Source organism: Hippopotamus amphibius, chromosome 10 (genome assembly GCF_030028045.1).
Source record: "Hippopotamus amphibius kiboko isolate mHipAmp2 chromosome 10, mHipAmp2.hap2, whole genome shotgun sequence".
Classification (NCBI taxonomy): domain Eukaryota; kingdom Metazoa; phylum Chordata; class Mammalia; order Artiodactyla; family Hippopotamidae; genus Hippopotamus; species Hippopotamus amphibius.
In genome coordinates, this window is record NC_080195.1 from 69749825 (window position 1) to 69776897 (window position 27073).

Here is a 27073-nt window from a genome sequence, read left to right on the forward strand (position 1 = left end):
ATATAAGCAAATATTAGGGCTACTAAATTAATTTGTAAATAAATAAGTTGCAGTCACTGAGGAAAAAAAAAAAAAAGAACCTTAATATATTATGGTCAAGTGAAATTTATCCTAGGAATGTAAGGCTGGTTTACCATTCCCAAATCAATGTAATTCACAGTGTATAAACATGGACTAAAGAAGAAAAAATATATATTTGTCTCAATAAAGGCAAAAAGGGCATCTGAAAAAAATTCACCACCCTTTCCAGATAAAAACTCAACACACTAGGAATAGAAGGGAATTTCCCCAACCTCACAGAGGGCATCTTTGAAAGACTAAATGATTTCTCTAAGATCAGGACCAACACAAATATGTCCACTCACTAGTCTATTCAGAACTGTACTAGAGGTTCTAGCCAATGCCACAGGCCAGAAAAAAAAAATAATAATAATAAAAGAACCAGATTGGAAAGGAAAAAACTTATTTATTTTGTAAACTGTATTTGCAGACACGATCATCTATGTGAACAATCATATGGAATACACACATAAAAAAAGCTGCTAAAGTAAGTGAGTTTAGCAAGGATTCAGGATAAAAGATCACATACAGGAATAAATTATATTTTATACACTAGCAATGAAAAACTGGAATTGTTTACAAAACAATATTGCATCAAAAAAACTTGTAGTCTTTAGGGATAAAACGGACAAAAGATTTGCATTACCTTTACACTGGAATTAACAAACACTGCTGAGAGAAATTAAGGAAGGCCTAAATAATTGAGATATCTCATGTTCCTGAGTCAGTGATTCAGTATTGGTAAGGTGCCAACTTTCCACCAAACTGCTCTATAGATGCAATGCAACCTCAATGAAAACCCTGATAGGCTTTTTTTCTGTAGAAATTTACAACCTGATTCTGAAGTTTATACGGAAATACAAAGGACTTTAAACCATTTTGAAAAATAAGTTGGAGGACTAATACTATCTGACTTCGAGACTTATAAAGTTACAGTAATCAACACAGTAAGTTACTGCTGTAAAGATAGATAAACAGATCAATGAAAATAGATCAAGAAATAGATCAAGATATATATGGCCATGGAATTTCCCTGGCAGTCCAGTGGTTGAGACTTTGCCTTCAGTGTGGGTGCTGTGGGTTTGATCCATGGTCAAGGAGCTAAGATCCCACATGCCTCACGGCCAAAAGACCAAAACATAAAACAGAAGCAATCCTGTAGCAAATTCAATAGACTTTAAAAATGGTCCACATCAAAAAAAATCTTTAAAAAAAAGATATATTATGGCTAATTCATTTTAATAAAGATGCCAACACAGGGCTTCCTAGGTGGCGCAGTGGTTAAGAATCCGCCTGCCAATGCAGAGGTCACGGGTTCGATCCCAGCTCCAGGAAGATCCCACATGCCGTGGAGCAACTAAGCCCGTGTGCCAAAAAAAAAAAAGTAAAGATGCCAACACAATTCAATGGAACAACTGGATAGCTACAGGAAAAAAAAAAAATCTTGACTCATCTCACACCATATATAAAAAATTACCAACTCAAAATGGATCATACCCCAAACAGCCAAAGAAATCTTGAGAAAAACAGAGCTGGAGGAATCAGGCTCCCTGACTTCATACTATACTACAAAGCTACAGTCAACAAAATAGTATGTACTGGCACAAAAACAGAATGGAACAGGATAGAAAGCCCAGAAATAAAACCATGCACCTATGGTCAATTAATCCACAACAAAGGAGGCAAGAATATACAATGGAGAAAAGACAGTCTCTTCAATAAGTGGTGCTGGGAAAACTGGACAGCCACGTGTAAAAGAATGAAATTAGAACATTCTCTAACACCATAAACAAACTCGAAATGGATTAAAGACCTAAATGTAAGACCAGATACTATAAAAAACTCTTAGAGGAAAACATAGGCAGAACACTCTTTGACATAAATCACAGCAATATTTTTTTGAATCCACCTCCCAGAGTAATGAAAATAAAAACAAAAATAAACAAATGGGACCTAATTAAACTTAAAAGCTTTGCACAGCAAAGGAAACCATAAACAAAACGAAAAGACAACCCACAGACTAGGAGAAGATATTTGCAAACAGTGCAACCAACAAGGGATTAATCTCCAAAATATATAAAGACCTCATACAACTCAGTATCAAAAAACAAACGAAAACCAAACAACGCAATTAAAAAATGGGATCTGAATAGACATTTTTCCAGAGAAGACATACAGATGGCCAAAAAGCACAGGAAAAGATACTCAACATCACTTGTTATTAGGGAAATGCAAATCAAAACTACAATGAGGTATCACCTCACACCAGTCAGAATGGCCATCATCAAAAAGTCTACAAATAATAAATGCTGGAGAGGGTGTGGAAAAAACGGCAACCCTCCTACACTGTTGGTGGGAATGTAAATTGGTACAGCCACTATGAGAACAGTATGGAGGTTCCTTAAAAAACTAAAAATAGAGCTACCATATGATCCTGCAATCCCACTCCTGGGCATATATCTGGAAGAAACCATACTTCAAAAAGATACATGCACCCCAATGTTCACTGTAGCACTGCTTACAATAGCCAAGACATGGAAGCAACCTAAATGTCCATGGACAGATGAACGCATAAAGAAGATGTGGTACATATATACAATGGAGTATTACTCAGCCATAAAAAAAAGAATGAAATAATGCCATTTGCGACAACATGGATGGACCTAGAGATTATCATACTAAGTGAAGTTAAGTCAGAGAAAGACAAATATCATGTGATAACACTTATATGTGGAATTTTAAAAAATTATACAAAAGAACTTATTTACAAAACAGAAACAGACTCATAGACTTAGAAAACAAACTTATGGTTACCAAAGGGGAAAGGGGGAGGGGGATGAATTAGGCGGTTGAGATTAACATGTACACACTACCATACATAAAAGACCTACTATATAGCACAAGAACTCTACTCAGTACTCTGTAATAATCTACAAGTGAAAAGAATCTGAAAAAGAATAGACATATGTATATATATATAACTGAGCCACTTTGCTGTACACCTGAAACTAATACAACATTGTAAATCAACTATATGCCAATATAAAATAAAAATTTAAAAATAAAAAAATGTGTTATAGACCTAAGTTCATGACAAACTTTTTAAAAAAAAGGCAATTAAATGGCCTTCATGAAAATTTAAAACTTTTACTTTTCAAGTAATACTTTTAAGAAAATGAGAAGACATTTTTTTCTCAAACTTAGAGAATATATTTGTAAAAATTAATACCTAGTGAAGAACTTTTATCTAGAGTATATAAAGAACCCTTATTAATCAATAAGAGGATAAATAACCCCATAAAAACAGGGAGGAAAGATAGGAACAGATACTTCACCAAAGAGGATATACAGACAGCAAAGGAACACATGAAAAAATGCTTCAGCATCCTTAGTCATTAGAAAAATATAAATTAAAGCCAAAATGAAATAATATTACATGAATATTAAAATGGTTAAAATTAAAAAGCTCATCATACCAAGTGTTGATGAAGATGTGGAGTACCTGGGACTCTGAAAGACTGCCAAATAAAATGGCACACTTTGGAAAACAGTTTGACAGTGAAATATACATGACCCCACCATTCCACTCCTAGACATTATCAAGAGAAATGAACAATCTGTACAAAATGTAGCTAGCAGCTTTATTTGTAATAGCCCCAAACTGGAAACAGCTCAAATGTCTATCAACAGGTGAACAGATAAATCATGGTACATTTATAGAAAGGACTACTACTCAGCCATAAAAAAGGAATGAACTACTGAAGCGCGCACACATGGATTAATCTCCAAATAATTATGGTGAGTGAAAGAAGACAAAAAAGTATAGTATGACTCCACTTTTAGGTAATTTTGGAAAATACAAACTAATCTATAGTGACAAAGCTGATCAGTGATTGCCTGGGGATGAGAGGAGCAGCCAGAGAGATTATGAAAGAGCACAAGGAAGCTCTTAGGGGTGGTAGGTATATTCATTATCTTGATTAAAGTGGTTACATGTATGTCAAATTTTGCCAAACTGTACACTAAAGTCATTTGCCTTTTTCACTGTTGAACCCCACTGCTGTTTTTCAAAGGTTAAATCGCACATGATAATGCCATCATTCTTACAGCGAATGGGATGTGTGTTCATGAACTCTTTTAAAATTTTACTTTCCAATATGGCAAATATCTATATATATGCAAACAGTGGTGTCCTAGAACAGAATCACACCAGCTCACAAGAGCCGACTGTGCACATCTATTCCCAGCTCTGTGTTTAGAAGTGTTACACTGATAGCTTGAATTTGGCAGTAACTACACCATGGAAATTGGCAAATGCTACTACAAAACTTACTTTTTCTGAGAGCTGGTCATTAAACATTTACCAACCCACCACCAGCTTTACATAAACAAAAGCTCAATTCTTAATTTTTAATTGTGTAAAAGGATTCTGAAAACCATTAGGCTAAAAACTTGCCTTTATCAAGCTAAAAGTGTTACTAGGGACAAAAGCAAAAGGTAAAAGAGACTTCAGACACTCATTCCTATCAAAATATTTGCAGAGACTCAGACTTCAGTTGCCTTGACTAAGTTATGCCACTGCCATTTTCCCAGGGGACTCATTATTGAAACACTCTTTCCCCTAAAACTAAGGGGGCCTTAAATCCTTAGGTCCTTCCTAAATTTGAAGGGCCCAGAGGCTGCTAGGAAGGGTGGGGCAGCCATCTCCTTTAGCAAACACCAAGGATCCATCTCCTGGCTTCCGGTAGCTACTCACAGACCAAAAATGTAACTTTTAAGGTACTGCTCAAAGACCAAGTTTTCTACATAATGGATTCCAATTCCAGCAATCAGATAAGAGGTTCATGACACAAATATATTTGTATCAGGTGAATCAGCCTTCAAGGATACCAAGATCTGATACTTTTACTAACTGCTTTGAGACAACTTAAGATTGGAAGGTGTACAGCCAGCCCCTCCTCCTTCTGCTCTTCAATGCCAGCCTGAGTCCTTTTTGACTATCCAATGTGGTGTGGAGAATAGCAGCATCAGCTGATGCTCCATCATCTCAATAGAGAGCCTCCTTTTCCTGAAAGGGAAAAGGCTGAAATTTTTAAAAAAAGAAAGAAAAAAAAGAATCTGAATTCTAAAGAATTCAGAAGGGAGTTGATTACGTTGCAGAAACTTATCTTCCTGTTTCATGACAGGTTGGAAACATAAACATTAGGGCTTTTTCACCTCCACTGCATAGAGGTCTGATCGCTTCTGTCTAAAAATGGGAATTTGCTGGCGTATGTCAGCCAACTTCTTCAGGTCTGCAAAAACAGAAAAGTGCACCATTAGTAAGATGTAATTCCTTACTGACCGAAAGGAATTTCTTTCCCCAAACAGTATAAAAACAACTAGCGCCTCAGCAAGTAATTACTCACAGGCCTTGTCTGGAGGCACAGACAATCTGGCACTGCCCCTGTAGCTATTTCAAACCAAACCAAGAAAACTCAGGCTCAGATACAGCCCCAGGGCTCGGCCAGAGAACCAAGGATAAATGAGGAGGGTGGGGCATAAAGGAGTCCCTCCAGGTGACAGCCCCTCCATTTTCACAGCTATGGAATCCAGCCTCAGAGAATGGGGACACCAGAGACCTAAACTGTGCCAGAGCAAATCTTACCTATGTCTGAATACACAATCGTTTCCTCAGTGCCAGCTTTGGTGAGGACCTCCCCCCTGAAAAAGATTCAGGGGAAGAATGAGTGAATTCTGATGTCTGCTGATATTCAAGATCTGTTTTTCCTCCCCATCTCGCAGGCCAAAGGGGAAGGAATCAGATTTAAAACAGAAAGGTAGGGCATAAATTCCTGTTCTACCATTTAAGTAGCTGCGTGGCCTTGTGGCAAGTCATCTGGAATCTCCATGTCCTAATCCATAAAGTGGAAGAGCTCTGTGAGAACTTAGAAAATTATGGAGTATATTTTGTAAACTGCAAACTTGCTAAGAAATGGTAGTTATTGTAAGATGTGATGGAAGAAATTTTCACATACTGAGGTATGGGGAAGTCATTCTGGCTTACACATCATTTAAACTATGCTAACTAGAACAGCCTGTCTTGTGGCCTATCACACATGCATTGTACATCTGCTTTCACCATTAAAGAAAAGGGTGCATTGTCCAGAAGTAAAGGATGTCCATTCTGAAGATGGAGATAAGTGCCTCCCTTCCTGAGACGTCAATGCTAACACGCCTTCTATATAAGGCTCCTCTCCCAAGCACCAAGGCCATACTGACTCGCTGTATACATGCTGATCTTTTTTTTTTTTTTGAAATCTTGAAGGAACGTACCCGTCATGTTTGATGTTCCTTTTTCTGACAAGATACAAAAGTGTCCTGCAAACCATGTTTCTTCAGAACAGTTCCTCAGAGCTATCTAAGAGGCTATCTCCTCGGCGACAGCCCTCAGTTTGGCTTGAATAAAACTTTTCTATTCCTATTATAGATTATTTATTGATTACTTCTGTCGACAGGTGTAAACATCTGGGAATAGACACCTATCACCAACAGGAAGCTCCATCTATCCCCTCGTGAGTACATTCAAGACCCCTCTACAAGGGTAGTCTGGCTCTGCTTCTTCACAGCTCCCAAGACTGCTACCCAACCCTGGGGTTGGCGAGGCTAGGCCTGTGCAGGGGCCAGATCTGCCTGGATCTGTGGTCTCGTGTCTGTGATCCCTAGATCCCTATATTAATGGCATTCAGGTTTTGAGGGAAATGTTTCAACCTATGGGGCTTGGGTAGAAGCAGTAGAACCATTCGCTGGTAGGAACCCCACACTGGAAACAGCAACATTCCATAAATCTGAGGAAAAGCTGATTTGGAAAACTATTTCCAGTGCTGAGTCTCTTGGCCCAAAACAGGGCTTCAAAAGCATATCTGTGAAATGAAATTTCTCCAAAGCACAAAACAAAGTAATCTAACACAACAATCCAACATAACAATTGGTTCCATTTACCAGATGGCCACAGATGTTTCGCACAATGAACCACAAACACCATCATTAATGCCATTTAACTGAATCTTTTCTAGTCTCTTCTATTTCTTCCCCATTTGCCCTGGCATTCAAAGATCTCCGTGTTAACCCTGGGCGCCTATTCCAACGCCGATATAAGCCACAGGGCTCCCAGACTAAACGGGGGGAACACTGAAAAGGAAGAAATAAAGGTAAACCTTATACAACTACTTTGTGTCAGCAGCAGCAGCTGATCAGTAACAGAGCTCAGCAGGAGAACCAGTGGTGAGCAGAGCTGCCCAAAGGTCAGGAAGCCGATCCCTAGCATCTGCAGAGGAACCTGAGTCAAGTTCAAGGAAACTTAAGGATTGAAGCCAGCTCAATCCCTCCAGTCTTCCAATGCCTCCCCAGTCCTAACGTGCAAGAGGCTCACCGGGAACCTCTCACTGGTCACCCTTCCAAGGCCTTCCCCACCACCCACTTTAATCTGCTGGTCCTATCAAGTCAGAAGAGAGAAACTTTAGGAACCCCACAGTGACATTTAAGCCTCTGCAGCCTTGTCACTGGTATATTTACTCTGAAATTATAGAAATACATATCTGTGTGTGTGTGTGTGTGTCTGTGTTTCCATACTCATACAGACATATGAGAAGTAGTACAGGATAAACCTAAGTTCTGAATTCCAAAGTCTTGGATCCAAGCACCAGTTCTAGCCACTTTATCCTGTGAACTTCAAGTCTACCATCTAAAAACTGGACTAAATAAAGGTAAGTCCCTGAGAGTTCACATTGAGATAACGTGTGTGAAAGTACTATGTAAACTGTACAGATGTCGGTAAGATATGTCTATTAACATAGGACTGTGTACGTATCTGGGCAGACTTCCATGCTGGTTTTACCAAGTAATAAAATGCTTTACCCACTCACAGAGGACAAGTTCACAGTTCCCCTTAATTCAACCCATCCTCCACCTTCCTCTAATTATTACACAGGGAACAAAATCCTCACTCTGCAGCTCATTCCTGCCCTAGGATCAGTGACCCAGTCTAAATTTTAACCAAAAGCCAAGAGTTTGGGAGCCTCTTTTACTAAGACCACCCACCCGTGACTGCTGCCTTGTTTCCAAGTTTGGCTGACACAGAAAGTCACTTAGAAGCTCAGAAGAGGGCTGAGGCCAAGCACTCAGCCAGGAGAGCAGGACCGTTTCTCTCTCACCTGGTTTTGACGTGGAAGCTATTCTCACAGAGAGCGCTAGAGACCTGGCAGGCATGTGGGGAGACGGGGGCAGTGGGAGGGGCAGGGCCAGTCAGGAATCAGACAACCCACCTGCCCAAGCGCCATCTCTCTCAAGTTCCCCGTGAGACTGTCCCTGCACAGCCAACTCACCAAGGACTCACAATGGTGCTGTGTCCCCAGGCAACATAGGAGGCTCTGTCATCGCGGGCAGGAGATGCCGTGGCCACATACAGCTGATTGTCAACAGCCCTGTAGTCAATGGACAGAAAAGAGGTAAATCATATGGTATAGACCTGCAGCTTTTTTTTTTATCCTAAGTGTACTGATCCTTCTTTCAAAAACTAGGACAGGACAGGAAGGCTTGGGTGTGAAACGTCCAAAGCCACAGAACCATCTCTTCAAAAAAGATCTTACTGCATGAGCCAGTTCTCAACTAGGGCCGTTTTGCCCAGTAGGGGACATCTGCCAGTGTCTGGAGACATTTTTGACTGTCACGATTGGGGACAGCTATTGGCTTCTAGTGAGTAAAGGCCAGGGGTGCAGCTAAACATCCTACAATGCACGGGACAGCCGCTCCAACAAAGAGTCATGTAGCCCAAAATGTCAATACTGCCACAGTTAAGAAATGCTGGCCTGAGCCAACCTGTAACATGCAAAGAACAGAGCTTCTCTGGTTAATGCAGTCAAGGCGACCAGAGACCATGGACTGGCCTTGCTGGGACAACACACCTTGTAGGGCTGCAGGGCACTTGCATGCCAACGTGGCAGTCCCATCATCTCAAATTAGGCAAGAATTTCAGATGGCAGCCTGGGTACACCAAAGCCACCTGACCCAGAGCCCTCTGGGCTCAATCAACAGATTCACGTCAGGTCATCCTAGTCTCTCCCAAGTTCTTCTTGCTTTTGACAAGGCAGCATTTATTAACCCTCATGGTATCACATACCCCTACCCTGCCTTCTACCATGCAACCAGCCAAACAATTCTACATCCCCTTCCAATCAAAATTACCATCATCTCCAGACGTGAGCATAGCAGCTACCCCTGGGTGGAGAGAGGAGAGCACTGACTGGGAAGGAGCAAAACAGAGCATTCCAAGGGGCTAGAAATGTTCTAGATGTTGACCTTGGTCATAGGTGAATACATATGTAAAAACTCACTGACCTGTAATCTTAAACCTAGTATACTTTTCTGTAAGTATGTAACACCTCAATTTAAAAATCTTTTAAAGAAAAAACCCATCATCTCTGACCAGCATTTCTTGTTTTGCCTTTGCCTTGGCTTCTGGGGCCACTGACACTCACATTCTGTGGGTCGTCAATTCTCTGTAAAAGTTGCTAGCAACTGTATCAGAGATACCCGTCCACGTCTGAACACAGAAAAATGAAGTCACTGCCCACCTGATACAGCGAATGCTCTTGGAAATGCAAAAATCACAGCCCCCAAAATCCACGAGACTGGTGCTGAGGCTTCTGAGGAGAAGGTGCCCTACCGCAGAAGCCCTCCTTTTGGACTGGAAAATGGAAAGAGTCACCTTTTTGAACTGCATTTGGATGCCGGGGCACCCTGAGTCAGAGGTAGCATTCCATACGCGGAAGACTGGTGTTTCCACCAAACTGGAAATGTTTCCACAAAGAAACACTGAGACATTTGAAGGTATGCTTGAGATGCTTTCTTACCGGCCTCGCTGGAGCAACTCCCAGTGGGCTGGTCCGGTGGTCAAATTAAAAGCTCCAGGATATACCAACAGCTGGCAGCCTTGGGGAGAGAAAGGCCAAAGAAGAGCAGATGCAGGTGGACATTCAACCACACGAGCCCCTCCCTCTGTTCCTCACCCAGAGGGGACCAAACTCAAACTTCACCAAGCATAAAAAGAATCAGTCAAGTCAGAGAGTGTCAGTAGCATTTAGCACAGCTGTAAATTCCTCTAGGGACACACACACACACACAAGAAAAGTGGTGTTGACAACTAAAACCACAACGTGTGACTCTGCTTTAAAAAAGTAGAGAACTTGTCACTCACATTCCTCTCAGCACCATGTGGTCAGCTCCCATGGCCAAGGACCATGACCTGTGATGGGATGCTTGTAAACTAAAATGAGGGGCAGAGCAGGCGCTCTACTGCTTCCTGCTAAGACTCAACTGAGACTGCCAACCCAGGGCCCTCGTGCTGAGCACCTTCTGCTGACGCAGGGAGTCAAACCAGTCGCACCCACTTCACTTTAAGTGACAGATAAACTGGAATCAGAGGATCTTTGGCAGTCTCGTAGGGATGCCCGTATTTGCTGAGTACCATATGAGGACTTTATAAGTTCTCTCTTATTCTCCTCATACCATTCCTATGAAAAAACGGAGATCCACATTTCTCCAGAGATTAAATAATTTACCCCAAGTATTGTGCCAATTGAGGGGAAGAACTGGAACTAGAACCCAGATCTTCTGATCTGACTTGGTGCTTCTCCAGGATGGTGGGACGCTCCTCTGAACCAAAATATCACTGACCACATTTCTACTGTACCAATATCTAGAACTAGTGAGTGGTGAAAGCGATGTGTACATAGACCATTTCTACTGGGCCCCGAGTGACTCTTTCCAAAGATAGTAGCAGGAAGGGCTCAAAGGGTAGAACAGATGTTTAGTTTAGGAGGATGGCTTCTGCCTTAGCTGTGTGGTGTGTTAAATTACAACCTCCGAAAAACCATACTGTCCATGTGCAGGAGAAGTCTGAGAACTCACATGGAATTCTCAGATTAAGACCTCTCCTCCAGGTTTTCTGACCAAGGGTTCCCTCTACCCACAAAGACCAGCCCAAATCAAACCTCCAAGGATTTACACAACATAACCGTAGTGCTGCCTCACCTCTCTGTGCATAGATCTGTGCCAGTTCTGCAAAGCGGATGTCATAGCAGATGCCCAGGCCCACTCTGCAGTAAGCTGTTTTCCAAACAGAAAATGTACAAACAAAAAGTTAAGTTCGTGCAGCAGGGGAAAGCCTCCATGATCTAATGATCAAAAAACAATGACAGGAATACATTCATGCAGGGCCCATGGATGGAGAAAATGTATAAGCTTGTTCCTGCCTGGACTTCACCTCATGAAGACATCATTTACATCAGCAGAGCAGAGATGAGAAATTCATGCTCACTGCAAGCTTCTTACCCAAGTGCGAGGTGTTCAATCACGGCCTAATGGGCACAGGCTGGAAGCTCTCATACTAATAAAAGGCTGTGACCAAGCGGAAGAGCAAAATCACATCAAACCCTTAGTTCTCCATTCAGCCCCACCTTTCCAGATCTCTGACCACTCTCTGCCCTTCTCACTTCTGGCCTTTCAGTCAGGTTTTGTAAAGAGGATGGGAAGGGACATAAGTGGGAAACAAAGGACTACCAGATCCTCTTCTACAGGGACTGCTAAAAGAGGTGAACTTATCTGGTACGTACGGGTATCAAATGTGGAGAAACTATCACCAGGACTCAATGTTTTAGATTCTTGAAATGTGATTTTCCCAGGAACATCAATGTCAAACAGATGGAGCTGCAGCACAAATAACGGATTTGGTTATCTCTTCTCCAGCAAATTTCATGGTAGTAATAACAAACATCTTTCCATGGCCCTCTATGGGGGTGTTCTAACATCAACTGTATAAACAGCACCCCTAACCTGTCCACAACCCACCCCACAAGCTGACTGACAGCATATCAAAATAACTTCTAACACAGGGAACTGCAAAAATGTTTCTGTAGGTTTAATGACCCTTCTTTCCTTGATGGTGTGCAAATCAACCACTAGATTTCTTATGGAAAGCAATTGATGTGCTGCTTGTTTACTCAATATAAGTGCTAAATGAAGCCTTCTCAGAATCAGAATCAAACTGTCACATTGGCAGGAGAGGTGGAGCGTGGGTGAGCAATCCAAAATAGGTAAAATTTTGCAAACCCAATGCAGCAATGTATTAAAAAGAAATATATCACTTCCAATTGGATTTATTCAAGGAGAGCGAATGTGATTTAACATTAAAAAGTCAATCAGTGTGATTTACCACAAGAACAACATAAAGGAGACCACCCTAAGAGGTGCATACTGAGCATCTGGTAAACTTCTACATCCATTCTTATTTAAAATACAGAAGAGAAAAACTCTTCTAGGAAGGGAACCCCCATAATCTGATAAAGAGTATCTGAAAAAAAAAATCATTGAAGGAAACATATTTAATGATGAAACATTAAAACACTTCTCCTATTGAGATCAGGAACAAGGTAAGTAAGTACACCTGCTATTCAACACTGTACCAGAGATCCTAACCGAAGCAACAAGGCAAAGGAAAGGAATAAAAAGGATAAGGATTAGAAAGAAACAATTAAAAGCCATTATTCTCAGATGACATAACTGTGTACCTAAGAAATGTCAAAGGAAATATACAGATGAATGAAGAGAATGAATGAGTGTAAGCAAGGGTACTATATACAAGGTCAATATTTTAAAAATTAGTTGCACTTCTGGACTTCCTAGGTAGCGCAGTGGTTAAGAATCCGCCTGCCAATGCAGGGGACATGGGTTCGATCCCTGCTCCAGGAAGATCTCACATGCCGAGGAACAACTAAGCCTGTGCGCCGCAACTATTGAGCCGGCGCTTCAGAGCCCATGAGCCACAGCTATCGAGCTCATGTGCTACAACTACTGAAGCCCACGCGCCTAGAGCCCGTGATCCACAACAAGAGAAGCCACGGCAATGAGCCCGTGCACCACAACAAAGAGCAGCCCCCACTCACCGCAACTAAAAGAAAGCCCACACACAGCAAAAAAGACCCAACACAGCCAATAAAATAAATAAATAAATAAATAAAAATTAGTTGCACTTCTATATACTAGCAAGAAACAGAAAATGAAAGGGCATCAAGAAATACCACTTAGGAATAAATCTAGTAAATGATGTACAAGACTATACCCAAAAAACTATTAAAAACTTTGAGAGAAATTAAAGAAAGCCTAAGTAAATGCAGTGAGAGATACATATTATATTCATGGACTGGAAAACTCAATTCTGAAAACATGCACTTTAAAGAACTGGGTTAATAGCTCAATGCTGGGTCCTCTTCCACTAATGTCAGAGTGGCTCCTATCAGACCAGCTTTCTCACAGGTAACTATAAACTCTGGACAACACAAAAAACACAACTACTTAAAAGCACTTAAGAATAATTAAAATCTGGCAAAAACTGAAGAGAAGTCAACACTTGGAAGAAGGGAATAGTGCCAGGTGAGTTTCCCATTTGTTTACACTTTTTAGTGGGAAGCAACGCCCCAGCGGCTGCTAGGAGTGGCGGTGACCACTACCCACAATCACAGCGGCTGAGGAGCCAGAGAATAGAGTTCCACAGCCGCTGGGAAGTGAGGGGGGAATACGGAAAAGGAGAAAGCCAAAGAACAGCCCTAAATCTTACATATAAAATCTGTCCACATCTCTGACTAACCAATGAACTAAAGACGTGTGGGGCCGACTCCAAGCAGCCCAGCTACAGCTAAACAACTTTACAATAGAACAGGGCAGCTGAAGTTGCTACCCACCTCACAAAGGAAAAAGAGTTTGGTGTTTGAGTACACCCAAATTAACGACTTGCTAAAATAAAAAATTCAATACTTTTCACGGGAATGTAGTAGAAGTTAGCATCTCAGCAACATATAATTCAGTACACAATCCAAATGTACTAGATACACAAAGAAATGACCCAAACTCTTAAAGAAAAAGCAGCAGTGGAGCAGACCCCACTAAGACCCAGAGGCGATAATTACCAAAGACTTTAAAGCAGCTATTGAAACTAAGTTCAAGAAAGTAAAGAGAAATATGCCCTTAATGAATAAACAAAGAGGAAATACAGTAGAGAGTAAAAGCTGTAAAAAAAGAATGAAAAGTTTTAGAAGTAAAAAATTCAATATCTAAAATTTTTAAGTTTCACTGGATTCATTTATAGGAGAGGAGATTACAGAAGAAAGACTCAGTGAATCTGAAGATAGATCAATGGAAAATGCCCAGTCTGAAGAAGACAGAGATAAAGGGTTGAAAAAGAAAAAGAAAAACCAGAGCCTTGGTGACCTGGTTTGGTGAACAGTATCAAAACTGGAGTCCCGTAAGAAGAGAATGGGACAGAAAAGTATTTAACAAAATAATGCCCTCAAGTCTCCCAATTGAAGTGAAAGACTTAAATTTACAGATTCAAGAAACACAAAGCAGGATAAATACAAAGAAAACCAAATCTAGGTATATAAGAGTCAAAATACTGAGAACTAAAGATTATGAAAAGATCTTGAAGGCAGGTAAGAGAAAAACAAACTGCACATAGGAGAACAATACAAATTACCACTGACTTCATATCAGTGGCGAAAAAAGAGGCTATAAGATAATTGAATAATGAATAATATCTCTCAAACTTCTAAGGAAAGAAAAAGAAAACTGTCAACCCAGAATTCTATTCCACCAAAAATCTTTTTTAAGAATAAAGGCAGGCGGACTTCCCTGGTGGCACAGTGGTTAAGAATCCACCTGCCAATGTAGGGGACACGGGTTCGATCCCAGGCCCGGGAAGATCTCACATGCCTCGGAGAAACTAAACCCATGCACTACAACCACTGAGCCTGTACTCTAAAGCCCACAAGCCACAACTACTGAAGCCCAAGTGCGTAGAGCCCATGCTCCACAACAAGAGAAGCCATCGCAATGAGAGGCCTGTGCACTGGAATGAAGAGTAGCCCCAGCTTGCTGCAACCAGAGAAAGCCCACGCAGCAGTGAAGACCCAATGCAGCCAATAAATTAATTAATTAAAAAAATAAATAAAGGCAGGACGTCCCTGGTGGTCCAGTGGTTAAAAATCCACCTTCTAATGCAGGGGATGCGGGTTCGATCCCTGGTCGGGGAAATAAGATCCCACATGCCACGGGGCAACTCAACCCATGTGCTCTAGAGCCCTGGCACCACAGCTAGAGAGAAGCCTGCGCGCTGCAACTAAGACCCAACACAGTCAAATAGATAAATATTAAAAAAATAAATAAAGGCAAAGTAAAGATATATTCATAAATAAAAACTAAGAGAGGGACTTCCTAGGTGGTGCAGTGCTAAAGAATCCGCCTGTCAATGCAGGGGACACGGGTTCGAGCCCGGCCCTGGGAAGATTCCACATGCCACGGAGCAACGAAGCCTGTGTGCCACAACTATTGAGCCTGCGCTCTAGAGCCCGTGAGCCACAACTACTGAGCCCATGTGCCGCAATTATTGAAGTCCACGTGCCTAGAGCCCGTGCTCCACAACAAGAGAAGCCACGGCAATGAAGAGCCTGCGCACCGCAATGAAGAGTAGCCCCCGCTCGAAGCAACTAGAGGAAGCCCATGTGCAGCAATGAAGACCCAACTCAGCCAATAAATAAATAAAAATAAACTTAAAAAAATAAAAAAAAATAACTAAGAGAATTCATAGCTAGCAGATCCTCACTACAAAAGTACTAAAGGAGGTCTTTTTGTTTGAAGATAAACATATCAGACAAAACTAAGATCCTTGGGGAGAAAAGAAAAGTACAATAAATGGTAAATATTTGGGTAAACATAAAATATTTCTCTTAATTTCTTTAAAAAATACATGACTACTTAAATTAAAATGCAGTGTTTTGTGGGATTCATAATGTATATAGATGCAATATATATGACAACCATACCATAAAGAATGGACCTATAAGATTGCAGGGTTCTTAAATTTCACATGAAGAAATATATTATTAATTAAGTAGACTGTGACAACATAAGTGTGTATACTGTAATCTCTAGGGCAACAACTTTCAGAAAAAAAAAAGCAAACCGCTACTCAACCCAAGAGAATGCAGGAAAGAGGAACAAAGGGAAAAATAATTAAATGTCTGTATGCTTAAAATCCAACCATATCAATAATTACATTAAATATAGAGTAACCACTATAGTTAAAAGGCAAAGACTGTCAGAATGAAAAAAAAAGCTAGCCCCAACTACATGCTGTCTGCAAGAGAAACATTTTAAATATAAAGACATATAGACTGAAAACAAAGGATTAGAAAAAGATGTACCATACAAGCAGTAAGTATAAGAAAGCTAGAGTGGCTATAGTGATATCAGAGATAAACTTCAAGACAAAGAGTACTACAAAGAAAATAAAAAAGAGACATATCACAATGATAAAAAGATAAATTTACCAAGCAGACTTAACAATTCTAAATGTATATGCACGCACTACTACCGCAAAGATGTCAACTGTCCCCAAGTGATTACTATATGTTCAATACCATCCTAATCAAAATTCCTGTAGGTTTTTCCTTGGCTGAAATTGATAGGCTGAGTCTACAACTTATAGCAAAATGCCAACAGCCAAGAATACCCACCTGTGCCAACTAATCAAAAGCCTGATGTGTGTACCATAGGATAAGAAGTATTGGGAACATCAAAGCAAATTCTCAAGAGGCAATGAGACTTGCCACATTACTTACCTTTCTGTGCTTTACTAGTAAAGCTCCATCGGGCCCAAACACGGCACAGGTGTTATATAATTTCCCAGCATCCTCTTCAGGAATGGAACCTTCCATTGAGAAGAGAAACACAGAGACACAGAAAACATTCTGAATAAAGCATTCTTTTATGATAAGATGACAAAGGCTTGATAAAGTTTACTATCTACTTGGGTCCAACAATAAAGTGTACTATCTTCTAAGGGTTATTTAATCATGCTTTTTTCTTCTCAAATACAATTTTTCAGAGACCAACTTCAGACTGTAGGTGAAATATAATTAGGTCAGATGGCAAAGAAAGATTTCAAAAATAACCAAACTGCTTCTGAATTCAGCTTTGATCTTGAGCAACACTTAATCTGAAGCATTGGCGCAACATGGGGAATTCATTGTTGCTCAACCTAAATTCTCCAGGTCCTGCAACATAACTACCCAAAAAGGCTTTGAGGTGGGAATGTAACCGGTCTTTCCATCACTGAATATGGTTCCTGAAGGTCTATCTCTTCTTGCTTTGCCTTCTTTTCTCCACCTCTTATTCATTTCTAATTCTTACTTTATCATAATACAGAAATAATTTTGTTTGTTCTATTAAACAGTTTTATTGTATTTTTATTTAAACAAAGAGAACACTTTAAACAAAACAACATAAATAAAGCCACTTTTTTTAGACTGAAGTACAGCTGATTTACAGTATTATTCTAGTTTCAGGTATACAATATAGTGATTCAATATTTTTTTTTTAGATTATACTCCATTTAAAGTTATTACAAAATAATGGCTCTATTCACCTGTGCTGCACAATATATCCTTGTTGCTTATTTATCTTATACATAGTAGTTTATATCTTATAATCCTTCATCTCTACAGTCTCCCTCCCCTCTTCCCTCTCCCCACTGGTAACCACTAGTTTGTTCTCTTTGTGAGTCTGTTTCCATTTTGTTATATACATTCGTTTTTCTTTTTTTAGATTCCACATGTAAATGATAGCATACAATATTGGTCTTTCTCTGTCTGACTTACTTCACTAAGCCTAATACTCTAAGTTACCTTTGATGCATCAGGCCTCTTAAGGGGCAGGGAGGATTCTTAACACTGTATTAATGAAAGACTTTCAGATATGGTTTTTCTTTCCACATTTTCACCTGCCCCTGTGGAACTCTTTCTCCAGAGAAAATCATCACCAGTTTGGTGTGTGTCCTACTACAATATTTACTATGTTTTACATACATAAATACATATAAAAAGATACAACCTTCTTTTGTGTGGGCATTAATCTGTATGGAAGTACCTGTTCATTTCATATTAAACTTGCTCTTTTCCCACTGAACAGTGTCTTGAAGATCCTTCCACATTCGTAAATACAGATCTACCTCATTCTTTTCAATGGCTAATTTGTATTCCATGGTTTAAACATAACAACAAAAAATTATTCAGACGGTTTTAATGTTTACGCTATTATACCTTGAGGGTAGGAAGTTACCTCCAATGACATATATGCTGCACTCCTTTGCTACTTCAGAAAGCTTCTGTGTGGAGTCACCAGGAATTTTCTCTGCATATTCAGGAAAATATTTCGTGCCATATGGAGAATTAAAGCATTCCTAGAATAATGTTGGAAATGAACAAGGCGGAAGAAAACACCAAAACAACCCAACTCATTTTAAAGTTCTGCTGTAAAAAGACATAGCTCTCACAGGGGTAAAACACAGCTGATAAGAAAAACACGGACACCTCAGAGCTAAAGAGCCTGTGGCCACAGACAGGACTCAACCCCTGCCTCAGGTGGGGCTGGAGGAGACAAGTCAGTGTGCTCTCCCAGATCCTGGTCACCTTGGCAAAAGGCCACACTTGCCTCTCCCTGAGTCTGCAGAACTACACCTTCCTCTCCCTGAGTCCGCAGAACTATACCTGCCTCTCCGAGTCTGCAGAACTACACCTTCCCAGCCTTGGGCACCCAGGCCCCACTACCACGGGGCTTACTCACAGGACGTTAGGTGTTAGGATGAATCTACAGTCTCAAAACTATACTATTAACTATATAAAGCAATAAAGCCTGTGTTTTTTTAAAAATACATAAGCTCTGAAAACCACAGAGGTTAAGATTTCCTCACGTATAAAATGAGCTGTTTCTAAGCTCCCTTCCAGCACTATCATTCTGATCCTGCAAAATCTCACTCCCCTGAAATATGTCTCCACAGCTCTGTGATAAGAGCAAAACTACTAGATTTCAACTCTGGTTTGTTCATTTCACATTTCTTGAGACTGCCTGTGCACCAGGCGCTGTGCTAGGAAACTCAAGGCTGAGGAGCACCAACTTGTACAAGACACGTGTTAAGCAGAGGGGACACGTGCAGGATTCAAGTGTTTTCAATCCTGGCCTTTACACTCTGACCCCCAGCAACTTAAACCAACAAGAGACCAAGTACAAGTACAGGTGAGTCCCATGACTGGTGAATGTTAAGATCTCGAGCCTCCTTGTTGAAGATTCCTACTCATTGGCTACACCTGTAACGCCTGGAGCCTAAAATAAAATACAAGGTAGCCCTGAAAATTCTCCATGGTTTGCAAAGGGCTGCCTCCTCCCCAGAGTGGGGGAGGGGACGGTCTAGAATAGTTCCACCACTGACCCCAGCAGGCCTCTGCCAGTAGATGCACGTCCTGACACGTGCAGGACCTTCTCTGGGGCCGACCCTGTACTTGCTGACAAACAAATGTGGCGCAAGGTTTAGCTGATTCTGTTCTAAAAGAGATGACCTAGGAAACAGATGCAGAGTCCTACTAGCTTACCACAGGCTACCACACTTTGGAAGACTTCCTAAATGTCTCTAATAATTTTCAGTTTTCAACAATTTTCAACAATTATTTTTAGATGTTGGAAACTCAGCGCTAAAATCAATACATCCTGGTCCTGTAAAGACTTAAGTACACAAGGAAAGAAGGTAAGTATCCGAGGCACTGGGTATTTTAGCTTTAGGTAAGTCCTTCAGCATACTAGGTTTCTGAACCCAGCAGGTGACCTAAAGTTAAAGACCTGCAACTATGCTGGCCTATCACAAAGACCCAGCTAGGGTCATCGTCCAAACAAACATGGAACAATCCTGAGGCCCCAAAGGACCTTGCTGGACCCCAGGACCCAGAAAGACAACCAGCGCTAGCGGACACTATTCTGCTGGGACAACAGTTCCCAGAAAGGGGTGGCTGCCTCCGTACTTACTGGCAGAGAAACTATTTTGGCTCCTTGCTTTGCTGCCTCCCGGATAAGGCCACAGGCTCGAGTGAGGTTATCTGATTTGATGGAAGAAACTTGAAGCTGGATGAGGGCCAAGCGGAAAGCTGAGGATGAAGATAAAAGAAAACAGCTGTCAGAAGATCTGACTGCAGAGGGGCACTTCTCAATGGAGATAATTTTGCCCCCCAGGACATCTGGCAATGTCTGGAGACAGTGTTGATGATCACGACTGGTGGGGTGCTACCGGCATCTAGTGGACAGAGGTCAGAGACACCGCCAAACACGCCATATTGCATGACAGTCCCTGACAACAAAGAATTATCCAGTCCTAAATGCCAATAACGCTGAGGTTGAGCCACCTGGAGACAGAGCCACATCCGTGGGAAAAGCTCATTCCAGGCTCAAGAGTCTGAAGTGAAGCAGGCAGGGCCAGCTTCTCCCTTATAAGTGAGAACTTGGCTTGAAGAAAGAAGACTGGGTTTGAGTACAGAACTATCCCTTATTATGTGATCTTAGGTCTCCAGTCTACCCCCAGTCCAGGTGCTGAGCACCTCCCAGTGTAGAAGGTGACGTCCCTTTGGAAGTCTCCGCCCCACGGTGAGTTGAGGCAGCGGGCCCATGGGACGTGGACTTGCCTGTGTCGACTTTCCCATCACCACCTGGGATACAGTGCACTGCTGCAGCTGCTGGCGCAGGGGAACCTGGCAGCCGGTGGGCTGCACGTGTGCCTAGTCACAGGGCAGCGCCCGGGGGCGGGTCTGCACTCACCCCGTGAGTGTTCCCCTGCCCAAAGAAGCACAACCTTAAGCAGCAAATGAAAAACACCATGAGAGACTGAGAGAAACACTGTGGAAGGAAAACCGAACGGCGCTTTTTCCTGCTATCTGAACAAGGGGCTCCACATTTTCATTGGAGCGCTAAGGCCCGCAAATTATGTAGCCAGCCCTGCCAACCAGACCTGCTGTCAGCCTTGGGGCAAAAAGGTCAGCGGTTCCTCCAGGCTTATTCCTTCCTTGAGGTAGCAGCCACACCCTACATTTGCTTTTCCTACAGAGTTCTCTTTCAGCTTTTACAGTAATCCCCTTTTACTGGCTAATAGTCCTCTATATAAATTTTTTCCTGTTCAAGTCACTGGTGTGGTTTCCAAGTCCTGCCTGGACCCTGACTGACACCGTTTTTGCTCACAGTCTGATGGAAGGCTACATTAAAGGTTCCAAACCATGTCGTAACCCACAAAGCTCTGCAAAACTTCAGGAATTATCAGTAATGGCCTGGCCTTGCTACCCTACCCCACCTCTGCTGTGGAGTCTGAAATCCCACCATGAGTGACTTTTCTCTCTGGGGCTCTCCTGTAACTGTAAAAACATCCCCAGAGAAGCAACACTGACAGACCCCAACCTTTGATGAAGACCTGTTTGGCTCAGGGTTAATCCTAAAAGTAGGAAAACTCAGATGTTCCATTCCTTGGTTTCTCCTAAATACAGTGAGAACTAAATTTAACCCTGAATGCAGTTTGTCAAATAGTTTCAAAGACTGCATGAAAACAAAACAGGAAACAAAAGCTGGGATGATTATTTTGGGGCACCAAAGCCTGTCACCAAAACATCTCATACCCACTAAAGGTCTGCACTGTAACTCGGAAGCTGGGCTTTGTCCCTGCTTCTGAGGGAGGGTAAGGTGAAGTCCGCCATGGCTCTGCTGATGGCTTCCTCTCTCCCACATCCCACTCAGAAAGGCAGCTGTCTTGGACCAGGCTTGAGACTGCCCGACATTCTGCAAAGCACCCACTCCACAGAGGGGCTGAGGCAGGACAATTCCACCACTGGGGAGTTTCTTGAGGCTGAGGACGAAACACTAGTCTCTTCACCTCCTCAGCTGTAAAATGAAAATACTTTTCATTTTCAGGTCCCTGGCTATACTAATATTCATTGTAATCTGAAAATCAAGGACTTACCAAGGGAAAAAAAGGATAAAATATCTTAAGTGAAGGGACCAACACGGAAACAGCATAAGGAACATGTGGGTCCTTTACACATATAAGCATCTGTAAGCTATCGCTAACAGTATTTTGTAGATGAGGAAACAAGATGCTTGCAGAGGGAAAGCAGCATGAAGCCAGTCAACAAAGTAAGTGGCATAGCCACAATCAAGCCAAAAGCTGGACTGCAGACAGAATGGGCACCTTCTTGTTTGTCTTTGGGTGGGTATGGGTGAGGTCACGTAACTTGAAAACACTACCCTCAACCCCACCAAGAACCACAGCTCTCAAGTCCATTAGCCTCTTCTGAAAGATACAGTCACACTCAGAGGGAGGTGTGTGAAAGGACTTCTATACCCTGATCCTGAAGCTTCATTCAGCCACCAACTTGCACTGCGCTCCAGGAGGCTGAAATGAAAAACAAAGAGCACTTCCACAAGACTTATCATCTTGAGGGAGCCTCACTAGACCTCGGTAGGAACCGTTTATGTCCATTTTAAAGGACAGACAACTTGACACGGGCTGAGCCAAGACTGAAATAATCCAGGTCTCCAGACTTTGAGCCCAGGACACTCCACTACCCCATGTAAAAGAATCAGGCAACAAAGATCTGGGAACAAACACAGCTAGAAACTCATCCCTGGGGCTGATCCAGAATGGGGATGTGTAAGTAACATGTAACACCTAACCTGAAAGCTCAAGGTCCAGGTGCAGAAAAAACTTGCCCAGGTTTTCTGTTCAAGAGGTCATTGGGGGGCGGGGGGGGGGGGAATGAATTGAGAGATTGGAATTGCCATATATATATTACTAATAAGAAAAAAAATACCAAATTGTACACCCTAAAAAAGAGAGAGAGAGAGAAGAGGTCATTCTCCAGTGGGTGTGAGGGGGGCGCAGTGTGGAGCACGTGAACCAGTCCTCTTACCACACAAGCCCGAATCAAAGAAAACAGTTGCTTCATTTCACCTGACAGGGCTCAAGCTACAAATAATCAGGGTTGGTGCCTTTGCAAAACCCAAGTTCAAAACTCAACCTAAAACCCTGCAAGGGTCTCCAAGAGTCCCACAGGACAGACTCGCACACTTGAAGAAGTATCACAATTACTGAAAGCCTGACCGAAAGGGAACAGTCTTCGGGTCGCGGAGCGGGGGTGGCGGTGAGGAACAGGCAAGACCGCAGGGAGCGTGCGGAATCAGCATTTTAAAGAAGCACCTGCCCCCGCCGCTTCCCGCACAGGTGAGGCCGGAGGAGGCGGGCCCGGAACTCACCTGGAACCGCTGCCTCACGTGTCATCCGAGCCCGGCGGGGGAGCAAGGCGCGCGCCCTGTCAGCGGACAGGCCCGGCGCTCCCGTGGCCCCGCCAGCGCGCCCGGAAGCCCGGAGGCCCCGGGAGTGCGCGGCCCTGCGCCCCGCGGCCGCCTCCTCGCCGCTCAGGCCCGCAGCCCAGCAGACTCCGCAGCCAGGAAGGCCGCGGGCGCGGCGGGGACACGAGGCGGAGGCGAGGGGCTGAGCCGGCGAGCCCCTCCGCCTGCGCCGCACCCGAAGCCTCCCCTCCGGCCCGAGAGCGGGTCGCGGCGCTACTTACTGGCCATGGCTCTGCCGGGAAGCGCCGCGGGCTGAGCGGAGCTGTCGGGGCCACGGAGCCGGCGCCGCGAGGGGCGGGGCCGCAGCGTCCGAGGCTCCGCCCTCACCCCGCCCCGCCTCCGGGCCCGCTGGCCTCGCCGAGCGCGTGTCTTCTTTCCATCGCGCTTCGAACAGCTCGTGATCGCCCGCAGTTTACGCGATAGCCTTGTAGTGAGAGACTCGGAAGGCAAGGGACGACCTAAATCAGAGTGGTGTGCTAGCGAATGTTTAACAACCGGCCTCTTCGAGTCTCAGCGAAAGGGCTGAATCTCTTGCTCGCTGGATCACCTCTGTGGCCAGGGGAAATACCGCATGCTGATTGCCTTGGCCTATTTGAACTAGTCGCCGTGAGGAGGACAGAATTATCTAGGTTGATTTAGGCCCTCAGGACGACAGTGGGCTTGGACTACACGGCTGCTACGTGATTGGGAAGGGGAAAAGAGAAACTGGGTTCAGACAATGTCCTCAACAACTCAGTTCTCTAATATGCTGAAATCTGCTAATACTGTTTTGGGATAGTTGCATTTATATTTTAGGCAGGATTGCTTTTTGACTTTTTAAAAAATATTTATTTATTCATTCGGTTGCAGCAGGTCTTAGTTGCAACAGGTGGCCTCCTTAGTTGCAGCATGCATATGGGATCTAGTTCCCTGACCAGGGATGGAACCTCGCCCCCCACTGCACTGGGAGCGTGGTGTCTTAACCACTGCACCACCAGGGAAGTCCCTGCTTTTTCATTTCTGCGTTTTGTGTGTTTGTGCTTTTGTCAGGTTCGGGGATCAAAGACCATAAAATGAGTAGAAGTTTGCTATCCTTTTTAATGCTCTGGAATAGTTTAAACTGTATTGAAATGTATCTTAGTTTTTAAAAGGATACTGTAAAAAACATTTTGGGGACAATTAGGGACATTTAAATATGCACTGGGTATTTGATGTTTTAATGAATTTTGTGTGATAACTCTGATTATGCCAGGCATTGTCTTCACTCTGAGGAGAGGCATGCTGAAGTATTTAGGGGTAAAGTGTCAGAATGTCTGACTTAGAAATGATCAGCAAAAAGGAAAATATGTGCTTATAAAGAGAAACCAAATATGGCAAAATATTAATTATTAAATCTAGGATGAGGATATATAGCTGTTCATCGTACTATTTTAGGACTTTTAAAAAGTTTAAATTTTAACATTTTCATAATAAAAACTCAAGAGGAAATACATAGCAATTATGGGGGTTTTGAAGCTTTAACAGACTGTCTGGACCTGGCTTTGCAGCAGGAAAATCTTTAATAACCTTTTAAATTCTGCTACACTTATAGCCTATTGAGGTTCCTTATTCAATATTGGCCACTTTCAATCTGTAAAAAGAAGTCACCCATTTCCTTTAGACTTGCAGGTGTATTGGCATAAAGTTGTATCCACCAGTGGTTCCAAACACCGCTGGACATGTTATTGGTGCATCCAGGTGGAGACGCCTAGTAGGCAGTTGGACATAAGCCCCAAGCTCAGATGGCCAGCCTGGAGACTGATTTTAGGAGTCATCAGAAATTTAGATCAGGACGGAGCTCTGAATGTGGATGACAGCACTCAAGTGTATTGTGAAAAGCACAGGGAGAAGTGGGGCCTGTGGAGCCTGGGAAAGAGCCATCCGAGAGGCAGGAGAACCAAAAAGCCATCAAGACCAAGAGCCTGTGGGTACTGTGCTCCTTACATTGCATGCAGTGAAGCTGCTGACTCGGATTCTGGAGAAGAGGAAGGTAATAAAAATGGAAACTATTTTTGAGCTTTCACTTAGAACTTTCTGGGCATAGTAGAAAAGCTAGACACTGGATTCCAGTTCTGGCTCTGCCACTTATTTTTTGTGAATACCTAGGGCAAATCACATCACTCTCAGGACCTTTTCATCACCGGTAATACCAAAGGATTTAGACGCAAAAGGAGAGAGAGGCGGGTAGGCTGAGTTTGTGTGCAGCCCTTCCTCCCACCACTCCACTCCCTGCCCCGTCAACCGCAGCACCTCTGCCTTCACTTTTCCATGTTCCCTTTCATCTGATATTTGAAAAGTAGCCAAAGAGTAACATTACTACACTAAATGGATCTCTAAAGCCCAGCTAAAGTTCCGCTGTTGACGACCACGTCTCACTGCTTTAATTACCATGTCCAGGCTGGTCCTGGTCAGATTTCTGTTTTTACTCCAGAGGAGCTATTCCAGCATCTCCAGCTGCCTGTAAGCCATCTCTGTTTATATCTTGATACCAGTTCAATTTCAACTGTCCGAAACTAAATTTATCCCCTCTAAAAGAGCTTCTTCTTCCCGCTTTCCTCTTTCACTCATAGGCACCACCCTTTATACTGTTTTCCAATTCTCTCTGCTCCCCACCCCCTCCTCCCAAAAATCTAAGTCACTTCTCTGTCTTTCAAGTCTTTTACCCACCTCCCCAACCTCTGGCTAGGGACAGGGCCCTTCTCACTCTCCTGACGTGCCCCTTGATTGCTGCCTCTTTCTCTGTCCCCACGACCACCAACCACATTTTGGGGAGACCACTACAGGAGGCTCATAACTGGTCTCCTTTCCACCAGCATCTTAGGTACTCCAATCAATCCTTCATAGTATTAGGGAAGTTAGTCTGGGGAAACATGAGTTCAATTTTGGGGATGAGGTAGGTATACAGATACTAATAGAGATGAAGGACTGAAAATCAGGAGAAAGAATTGGAATCATCTGCAACAGAAAAAAAGCAGAAACTTTTAAGAGTGGATGAGGTCCTAGAAGAATGTTTGATACTACAAAAAACAAAGACTCAAACTTGGGAATTATAATATTGGGTTTAGAGCTTTGCACAGAGTGAGAGTCCAAGGAGAAGGGGGGGGGTGTGTGTGTGTGTGTGTGTGTGTGTAAATAGATGTATAACTTCTTCCAAATTTCTGATGCAATTGTCTACAAATCAGAGGACCAGAGTTCAAAACTTTGCTTCATCACCCTAAGGCCACGTAACTTTCGGCAAGTTATTAGCAGCATAGGGACAGCAACTTAAAATACCTACATGAGGACTTCCTAGGTGGCGCAGTGGGTAAGAATCCGCCTGCCAATGCAGGGGACACGGGTTCAAGCCCTGCCCCAGGAAGATACCACACGCCACGGAGCAACTAAGCCCATGTGCCACAACTATTGAGCCTGTGCTCTAGAGCCCATGAGCCACAACTATTGAGCCCATGTGCCACAACTACTGAAGCCCACGCACCTAGAGCCCGTGCTCTGCAACAAGGCCAACAAGAAAGGCCACTGCAGTGAGAAGCCTATGCACCACAACGAAGAGTAGCCCCCGCTCGCCGCAACTAAAGAAAGCCTGTGTGCAGCAATGAAGACCCAACACAGCCAATAAAATAAAATAAATAAATTTATTAAAAAAATAAAATACCTACATGAGCTAGAAAGGTACCTATGGAGTAAAGCTGGTAACATG

The 27073-nt window shown here is 42.9% G+C and overlaps 1 protein-coding gene across 4 annotated transcripts; it reads right to left on the reverse strand.

Annotated features, from left to right (window-relative positions):
* Window positions 1–4499: 4499 nt before the first annotated feature.
* Window positions 4500–23664, reverse strand: NIT2 (nitrilase family member 2). 4 transcript variants are annotated; one of them, XM_057697524.1, is made up of 11 exons: window positions 23580–23664; window positions 20002–20120; window positions 18268–18388; window positions 16770–16858; window positions 11712–11805; window positions 11131–11205; window positions 9951–10029; window positions 8424–8522; window positions 5708–5763; window positions 5278–5354; window positions 4500–5128 (listed from the first exon to the last, which is right to left on the reverse strand). In XM_057697524.1, exons 1-11 carry the CDS (start codon window positions 23584–23586, stop codon window positions 5108–5110), a joined length of 837 nt encoding a protein of 278 aa, XP_057553507.1. In that variant the 5' UTR covers window positions 23587–23664; the 3' UTR covers window positions 4500–5107. The 4 variants fall into 4 exon arrangements, with proteins under 4 accessions (XP_057553507.1, XP_057553505.1, XP_057553508.1 ...); XM_057697522.1 differs by lacking the exon at window positions 23580–23664 and adding an exon at window positions 23263–23573; XM_057697525.1 differs by having other exon boundaries at window positions 4500–5354.
* Between the last annotated feature and the right edge of the window lie 3409 nt (window positions 23665–27073).